At 35.4% G+C, this 9,018-nt stretch overlaps 2 protein-coding genes across 2 annotated transcripts; both read right to left on the bottom strand.

The window, feature by feature from the left end:
• Positions 1 to 1,315: 1,315 nt before the first annotated feature.
• Positions 1,316 to 4,410, bottom strand: LOC110796308 (trihelix transcription factor GTL1). Its single transcript, XM_022001364.2, has 2 exons — positions 3,899 to 4,410; positions 1,316 to 2,878 (listed from the first exon to the last, which is right to left on the bottom strand). Exons 1-2 carry the CDS (start codon positions 4,150 to 4,152, stop codon positions 1,657 to 1,659), a joined length of 1,476 nt encoding a protein of 491 aa, XP_021857056.2. The 5' UTR covers positions 4,153 to 4,410; the 3' UTR covers positions 1,316 to 1,656.
• Positions 4,411 to 5,730: 1,320 nt separating this feature from the next.
• Positions 5,731 to 7,990, bottom strand: LOC110796304 (protein BOLA2). Its single transcript, XM_022001359.2, has 3 exons — positions 7,847 to 7,990; positions 6,309 to 6,331; positions 5,731 to 6,190 (listed from the first exon to the last, which is right to left on the bottom strand). Exons 1-3 carry the CDS (start codon positions 7,907 to 7,909, stop codon positions 5,995 to 5,997), a joined length of 282 nt encoding a protein of 93 aa, XP_021857051.1. The 5' UTR covers positions 7,910 to 7,990; the 3' UTR covers positions 5,731 to 5,994.
• Positions 7,991 to 9,018: the final 1,028 nt, after the last annotated feature.

Below are 9,018 nucleotides of genomic sequence, written 5' to 3'. Positions count from 1 at the left end.
GGCTAATGATGAATTATGTTTACGTCATGCAGTTTGACCAAAGGCAGAAACAACAAGCGCTGATGAAGAATATTATGTCTGAGGTAATCACTTCGCTTGCAGGTGCTTATATTTCTACTTGTCTTCATTGTGATAAGTGATGGAATGTTCATACTTATTGACCCAATCTGATTGAGGTTTCTAGCTATATATCCATTTAACTATATAAAGCTTATTTTTTAGTGCAATAATTGATATGAAATGAGGTTAGACTTGATTAACTTTGTTCTTCCCCTCTTCAGGTGCCAGGAGCTTCAGAGGCTTCCATCAGAAAATTTCCTCCTACTGCTATGGATCCATCCAATCATTTTGATGCAGTGGCTTTTGTATCTGAAAACAAAGGAAGATCATTGCAAGCTATTGTGGAGCAGGTTCTCTATGGTAGCATAGTGCGAGTCTACTTGCTCCCTGGGTGTCAGTATGTTTAGGTTTTTGTGGCTGGAATCCAAGTCCATAAGCTAGTGAACAAGCCTGATATTATAGGTTTTCTTGATAGAGAATACTTGTGCGAAACAAGTTGCAAGCATTTCAATAGGAAAAGGAACGTTTTAGAAGCTTGTCTATTATATGCAAATATGACTTTATCATGACATTTCTCATTTATCATCTTTATTGCCTTAACCAAAATATCATAAGTGTCCGTATTTTACCGAGACTTAGGGGGACCGTGCGCGCTAACGCACGGTTCAACAACTAGTTTTATAAAAGTTGTATTTTGGATTTGGGCCTTAATGGTTCCAAGTTATAAATGAGGTCATTAACTATGTTAATTATGTTTTGAAAGTTAGTTACTTCCGTTTCGTAATTCGGGTACTTAGCCTTAACCGTTAATCACGATGACGATAATACTTTAGCAATTATTTTGTTTAATCAAGAAAATAGTTATAAAAGCAATGAATTATTAGGGTGTTACAGGTACGTTCTTACCTATGGGTATCAAGAAGTAGAGCTTGCATCAATGATGAATCAAGGCTTGGGTGTTCATGTGTTGGCAATGATAAACATGAGGTACATCCTTGCCCATTGGCGTCAAGAATGTGAGCTTACATGAATCAAGGCTCGGGCGTACATGCGTTAACAAGCACGATAAAAAAAATACCCTTTGGTGCACCTAACTCTAGCCTCTAGGTGCCAACATGTTTAAGAAAACATTCAATTAGGATTTTTCATCCATTTCAAACTCATAACATATCATTAACATACCATTCTCTGACTGCAGTGAACTGAAATAGGTTCAAGGCGTTCAAAATTGCATAAAATTCCAACTATATCGATCTGAAGAAAAGGGCCTCATTTCCACGCTATTTTTATTTGCCCCAAACAAATAAAACACTACATCGACATTCATTACCAACCTTGTGCAAGCACAGGGTCAAGACTAGACTGCCAAAAACTAGAAAAAGAGATGTCTACACAAAGACATACATATAATTTCCCGGACTCTATTCTCTATTGCATATATACTCTCCAAATGACGATCATCACCTCACTTTTGAGACGTCACATTTCCTTGTACAACCACAACCATCAGTAAGTGATTTTATACACAACCGGATGCTCCTTCACTTCTCGAAATTCAACTTGATAAATTAAACGTCTCTTGCATTATGTCCTTAATCAAACGCTCACAGCCAAAGGGTTGTGAGCAACGACATGATAATCACCTTCTGCATCATTACCAGCTTCTTCATCATGATTAAGCTTGCCGTTTTGCATATTCAAGTCACCTTGTTCTTGATGTAAAACTGCCTGTTCTTGTTGCTGTTGCCTTGAATGATGATGATTCATCATGTGTAGTAAGAGCTCTTCTGGTCTCATGTTACTACCAGAATTCTCTGAACTGTTGTTATCAAACCTCTTGGTTTTCAGATTATGCAGTTGATCAAGGAGGTGGAAGTAAGGGCATGTTTTAGATTCGGCATTCCTGTGTTTGTTGCTGTCTTTCACTCTCCTGTAATACTTGTTTATGTTCTCCCATTTCTCCTTGCACCTTTTAGCATTTCGATCATAACCAAAGTTTCTCATTGTTGTAGAAATATCTTCCCACATAGGCCCCTTTTGACCAACTCTTTGGTACTCCAACTCCATATTAGTTTTAGTCTTTATCAAAGCTTCAACTTCTTCCTTTGGCCACCGTGAAGAGAAGATTTCACCGTTATTATCTTTCTCTTTGTTACACACGATGCTCATTTCTTGACTCAGGTTTTCCATGATTGGCCCAGAAAACTTTCCTTGCTCGAAAACCTTCTGCAAAAATCCAATTGCTGCATCCTTTGCTGCTGATATTGACCTCTCTTGCATCAAAAGCTCATGTTCTTTCTTGATTCTATCCATATCTTGCATCTTCCATGCCTTTTCTCTTGCTTGCCTCTCACGCTCATGTTTATCTACTGCTTCCAGGAACTTATTCTGCAAAGCCTCTTGTTTCTCAAGTACAGATTTCATTAATATATCAACATAATCTACCCATTTTCTCTTTTTCGTCCGAGCTCCCTCAGATTCACTTCCTGAAGTTGAGATAGTAGATGTTGAAATCGTGAAAGGATCGAAGTTTACCGATGAAGGCATCGTCAATTGGGATACACTCTGAGGGTGGCTATAGATTGGAGACACAACATATGGTGTGTCGTTCATAGAGGTATCTGCTGGCTCAGAAGCTGAAGCTTGGAAAGAAATCTGACGGTTACCTAAAGCTTCTAACTGATCAAAATACCGGTATGCCTTGCGATTTGAACGACTATATGAGCAATTTTTCAGTCTCTTGTGGTATTTGTATATGTTCTCGAATTTCTGTTTACATTTGTGGGCACTTCTATGATATCCGAGCTCAACCATTCTCCTGAAAACAATCAACATTCAAACACCATTTTGTCCAAGCCCCCAATTAATCAATCAAAGAAACAAGAACACAGCAGAAATGTATAATCACCATTCGTAGGTACTAATTTCTTACTATACACTAAGCAAAACACGTACTTGATGAAGAAAGAACAAAATAACTGATATAACACGGTGTATGGTACATTGGTACAGACCGACTAAAAGTCACCAAACAACCCAGTAAAAGCTATCTTACAAATAAGAGTCCGCCCATATAGCTTGAGTTCTTAACAAGACATTCTGATGGTGGAAATCCAAAGTTGAACTGCATAAAAATCAAACTTGAATCCCTCTTTCAAGAGTACAGTAAGCAATAGCAGCAAGGCCGCCAAGAAGCAAGTCGACAATTTTAACTAGATTTCAGTAAGCATTAGTCACTCTCTGCATTCTGCAATGAACATCTCATCGTGTTCATGGAGGGATAATCAGGCAGGAAACTCAAATTCAGCAATGCAAAATTTAGTCTATCAACTATCCCATCTAACCAGAAAACTGAGTGACAAGTGATAACCACCAAATTGTCAGACATAATATCTCAATAATACAAAATCCATCCATAATCCTAAAACTAATTAGCAGAACTGTTCAAAAAGTTGAGCATGTACATATAATCCATCCCTATTATCAACCAACCATAAGTATTTATTACCCACTCTCATAAACTGGTGTCACATTTTGAAACTTAATTCACCCTAAACAAATACCCAAATATTTTAACCAACAGAAAGTTTCAACAACAACAACAAATCCTTAATCCAAAAATGATTTGGAACCAACAAATATTCTCACATATTAATAAAATTTCATCAACCAAAAAAATAACGAGACCTGGGATCGAATCTCATATATGCACAATCCTTCGTGGCTCCTTATACACACGAAAAAAACCAGATACCCAGAAATTCTCACAACTAAAAATCTCTCTTCTCACCTGAAAAAAATGAAGTTTTTAGTTTAAATGGACTGGAAATTTCCATACCTAGAAATTTCATCCCAAAGATGAGCTTTAAAGCCAGTATCTCGAAATGCAAAATCCATTTCAGACCTTATCCTAAGCAAAGCCATGGTTTCTTGCTTTGGCCATCTATTTGCTGCTGAATTCCTCTCAGCTACAGCAACCGCAAGTTCTGCTTCTGCAACACCGTCATCATTTTCTCTCTCTTCAATGGCTACTCCCACTTTTTCTGACTTAACCACTTCATTTTCCCGCCTTTCACCTGAAATTTCCACCATTTCTGAATTTCCTAGCTTCAGAATTTTACAGCCCAGAAAAAAAGTTTCCCTTTAAGTTGGGTTTCTGTGAAAATCTGAAGTGGGTATTTTGGGTAAAAATTTTAACTCTTTTTTAATTTGTTTTTTGAGTTTGATTGTGGAATGAAATTTTTATGGGGGGAGATGGGGAGGTGAAATTAGGGTTTTTCAAGTGTAGGGAAAAAAACAAAGGAAATTAGGTGAACATGATTTACCAGATTGTGGTAAGTGAAAGATGAAATGGTTAATATGTGTGTATGTAAGTTGGATTTGTGGGACCAATAAAAGAAAAAAAAAAAAAAGGTTAACGATGGTCAATAATGTGAGCTTGACAAATTAATAAGTTGATAGTGAAATGAGAAAATATAACTATGATAGGCTGATAGCATACATAAGCAAGTAAAACAAGTTGAACTTGTATGGATAGACTTGAAAAAAAAGGTTAAACAAGTTGGCATACATAAGCAAGTTACATTTCTCTCATTGATTCCTTCATTTATACAAAATCTTTAGTGATTTTTTATGAAAGGTAAGAAATGCATATGAAACATCAATTCTCTAAAATAGTGCTCCCTCCGTCCTAATTTATTCTTTATGCTTTTCGTTTTTAGTGTTTCATTTTTTATTTACACTTAGAATCTTTTCTTTTATATTATTATACCATCAAATTCCTAATATTCTATCAAAAATCGTGTCAAATGATTATTTCAACCAATCAAATTCATTAAGTCATTTTAAACATTAAATCTCTCATCCATTGGAATATTAAATCTTCTCATTTTTCCAATGCAAGTTTTTGAAAAAAGTGAAAATAATTTGCATTGTTTAATTTAAACAAAAAGAGAATATTTATATACATTAATTATTTGTAAAATCGCGTGCATGATACCAAACGTAAAGAATAAAAGGGATCGGAGAAAGTAATAGACAAAATTTCAGCCACCTAAATAGTGAAAGGATATCGGTATGCCGGTGAAAAACCAATCTACACAATCTCTATTTTATAATGGAACAATTAAGGTTGACTTTTTGGAGACCTTTATGAAATACTTATAACTACCCTACGTAAATGATACTTATAAATATGTACTTATAAACAAAAAAAATCTCTGTAATTAAGTCTTATCAATTTGTCAATAACTTTTACATGTTCTGAGATAGTAAAAGGGATGGCAACATGATAATTCATCAATTTGGTTAGGTTAGTATATTTGATGAACAAATTCTCAAGTCAATTTCACAGAAAAAGGGTTGTTGTTTGGACGGTGTACGTAAACCAAGATGTTGTTGTTACTTGAGTTGGCGCCAACCATTTGCAAAATAAACAGTAAAGAAGCCGACCATTCCAGAAATTGGTCTTCTTTTCATTTTGTCAACTACAGTTATAATGCAAGTTACTACTCATACCTTCAACTTATGCAAATGGGAATCCTGTTGTTGAAAACGGCCACAGCCACGAACTTTATTAAACGGCTTGACAATAATCAATGGATATTGCATCAATCGATCTCAGGCATCCTCCCAACCCAAATTAAACAAGCAATGACGAACAAGAACATGTTCAGACAGCAAAACCAGTTGTATACAAATATGACTCCTAAGAAAGCACCCCATCAGCATTTGATGTAGAACAACATTTAATTTAGTTAATGTTGAAGTATATTATTACACTGTTTGATTAGGGTCACCAAATAATCTACAGTATTTTCGAGAGTGTTAGATTAATTAGCAATTTAGCATTACTTTCATTATTTGCTATATCACCAAGTACATTCAGGCCCTAGTTTATCAGCTGCATCAAACTGTCTTGGAGTAGTAGCATCTTTAAGCAGCGGCTTGTGAATTTTCAGAATCTTTCTGTTGTTTCCATTGCTCGGGAGTTAATGCTTTCGTTATGGACAAAGCATGGATCTCTTGCATCTCTTTCTCAAGAGCAGCATTCACCATTCTGTGACGCTCCAGTAATCTCTTTCCCTCAAACTGTGCCGAAACTATTTCAACTACAAAGCTTGCACCACACCTGAGTTCAGTACAAAGAGAAATGTAAATACATCTTTTTCGTGATACTCTGAATCTCTGATCAAGGTAGATCGATGAGTGTTTACTTTAACAAAAGATATTTTCTCGAACAGACTTACCCTCCAGAGGTATCAACAACTTCCTGCATCGTGAAAAGAGAAGAAGAGTATTCAATCAGAAAATCAGTTTGATTCAATAGGCAGACACACAGTCAATAGCTACTAGAATATATAGCCACCAAACACGACCCCAGGATAAGAAAAGAAGAATAAGTACCAGCAAAAGAGTACGTGATCGTATTTCAACATCAATAATCAATAAAAGACCATAACACAAATGAAGGTGAAAAAGATTCCAATTCAGCTAGCAGAACACCATTTACTCATTTAGGGCCAATAGTTCAAGAAAATGATCACCATAAGCAATGGCTCATATGATTCCCATGCTATGATATCGCTTTTAGCTTTTGTTACCACTGTAAGTCCACAACATATATACCAAATTACCAATCCAGAGAGGGAAAACTAAATCACATAAGACTTTTGTTTAAAAGACCTTAACTTAGTTAAGCCACAGGCTTTAGTAAACACAGAGAAGAAGGCTAAGCAATCAGTGCGTGTCTTCAAAGTCCACAGTGGAAAATGCAAAGTCATTGTCTGGACTTCACGAAATCCTTACAACTTTATCTAAAATACCAGCAAATTCACAGTTTCATGGAACGGGGTAGAAACTATCTGGACTAGCTGCTTACCCCCAAGCAGATATTACAATACAAACAAATACAATAAATGTGATCATTATAGGTGTTTCAAGAGTGGATCAAACAGCCAACATTGCAAGCATAATCATCCCACAAAACATACAGATTCAGCATAATTGATGTAAACCAATAAAATAAATTATAAATCCTCAATCATAGTAAATACAAACCAACATATTAATTCTTTCTAAAACAATAAGAAACGCCCGAAAAGGACCAGCAAAAGATGATACTAGATTCTAACTCAATAATATTAGGCATAACCTGGAGACGTTAGTGATTTCAAATTCCTACAAAATTATACATTTCTACACCCCATAAATAACCTGTATAGTATATCCATTATTGGAACTCAGTTTCATAGGTAAACCATACCAAAACATTTTCCGCAATTTGGAGTAACATAGTTTAGGAATTAGTTAAAGATTTATCAATCAAGGCACTAAGGCAGACCTAAAAATACAACTAATACTGATAAGAACTAATCTGCAACTTCTCCCACAAAATTGATGAATCCATTATTGGAACTCAGTTTCATAGGTAAACCATACCAAAACATTTTCCGCAATTTGGAGTAACATAGTTTAGGAATTAATTAAAGATTTATCAATCAAGGCACTAAGGCAGACCTAAAAATACAACTAATACTGATAAGAACTAATCTGCAACTTCTCCCACAAAATTGCTGTCATTCATCAATTTATAATTATTTTTTTGTAAAACTAACTCCGACTACATACATACTAGTAATAATAGTGATAATAAATCCAATTTTCATGGGAAGTTCTCGGAATAAAGTACATTTGAAAATCATCCCAGCAATATAAGTTTATAGGTAAAGAATAAACAAAATTGAAGAACAAACAAACAAAAAAAGAAGAGGTAAAGAAGAATTACGAGATGAATAGGGCTGAGCTTTGATGTGAGGGAAGACTCCAACTCCTCCTTTGTCACTCCCATCTCTGATATCTCGCCTCTCTTTCGCCGCTGCTTTCAAACGTCAAACACCGTGAACCCCGAAAAATAAATTGAAATTAGAAAATTCCATTCATTTCTTCTAATTTTGCGTAATATCTACGCTTAGGCCCAAGGCCCAAGGCCCAACCCAGTCCTCTTCGGTATAAAATTATTTGGAATACGAAGTACTTCGTATGTTTTTACCCATTCTTGATTTGGACTTTTGGGCACCCTCACTTTTCAAAGTTTCTTTGTATAGTACGCCGCGATTAGAAAAGTTTTCAAGAAAAGGTAATATCAATTCACTAGAGTATCCTTTTATTCACTTTAAACACAAATATGGCATGACTTATGAGAGTCATCATTTTAAATATTTATGCACTAACACCTAAAACCTCATGCATAACTTTATATGACAAAATAGTTTGTTGTGGAGTGATAGACTTTTCGTCCTAGGTCTGCGCCGTATACAAGGGTTGGAGTTATCCACTTTGAGCCTAAGAGGAGGTTTCATCTCAAAATCATTTAAGTAGACAAATTTTAAACTCTGATACCATGATGATTTTTTGTCACGGATATGAGTTGTGCAAAACAAGGAGTAGAGTTATCCACTTTGAGCCTAAGAGGAGGTTTCATCCCATAATTATAAGTTGGTTATTATCACCCTTCTATTCCGACGTGAGATCAACAACTCTACATGTGCATATTTCCATATGGGGTCTTGTTGATTCTTGGGTTTTGATGGTGACAAGCTTAAACTATACTCACGACTGTTTATCTAAGGAATGTCAGGAACAGGTCACTAAAAATCCATAGTGCTCGTGGTAAGAAAAGCATATGAAGAAGTCAGCTGAGGAGCTAAACAAGTCCAAAGCTTATGGAAAGATTAAATCGAGAAGCAAGATGTGTGAAGCCTAACAAGTCTTATAATCTCGAAAGGTATAAGACCAGTGTAGTTCAAATATTGCTTAGTATGGGAACAGAGTATTTCGTAGAGTCCAAGTCAAGATTTATTTAGATAAAGTTATATCTTGAAACAAAAGAAATTCGGTTTTGTTTTCCAAAAGATAATGTCGAAGTTTAAACTGAATTTACTATCCTACTTGTGGTTA

Source organism: Spinacia oleracea, chromosome 3 (assembly GCF_020520425.1).
Source record: "Spinacia oleracea cultivar Varoflay chromosome 3, BTI_SOV_V1, whole genome shotgun sequence".
Classification (NCBI taxonomy): Eukaryota; Viridiplantae; Streptophyta; class Magnoliopsida; order Caryophyllales; family Amaranthaceae; genus Spinacia; species Spinacia oleracea.
This window is presented reverse-complemented; position numbering and strand designations above follow the sequence as displayed.

Excerpts from the sequence above, each read along its gene's own strand:
- LOC110796304 (XM_022001359.2), bottom strand. The coding sequence starts at position 7,909 with ATGGGAGTGACAAAGGAGGAGTTGGAGTCTTCCCTCACATCAAAGCTC. Across the intron at positions 6,332-7,846 it reads AGCTCAGCCCTATTCATCTC|GAAGTTGTTGATACCTCTGG; the intron begins GTAATTCTTCTT and ends TTCACGATGCAG. Across the intron at positions 6,191-6,308 it reads GTTGTTGATACCTCTGGAGG|GTGTGGTGCAAGCTTTGTAG; the intron begins GTAAGTCTGTTC and ends TACTGAACTCAG.
- LOC110796308 (XM_022001364.2), bottom strand. The coding sequence starts at position 4,152 with ATGGTGGAAATTTCAGGTGAAAGGCGGGAAAATGAAGTGGTTAAGTCA. Across the intron at positions 2,879-3,898 it reads CTTTGGGATGAAATTTCTAG|GAGAATGGTTGAGCTCGGAT; the intron begins GTATGGAAATTT and ends GATTGTTTTCAG.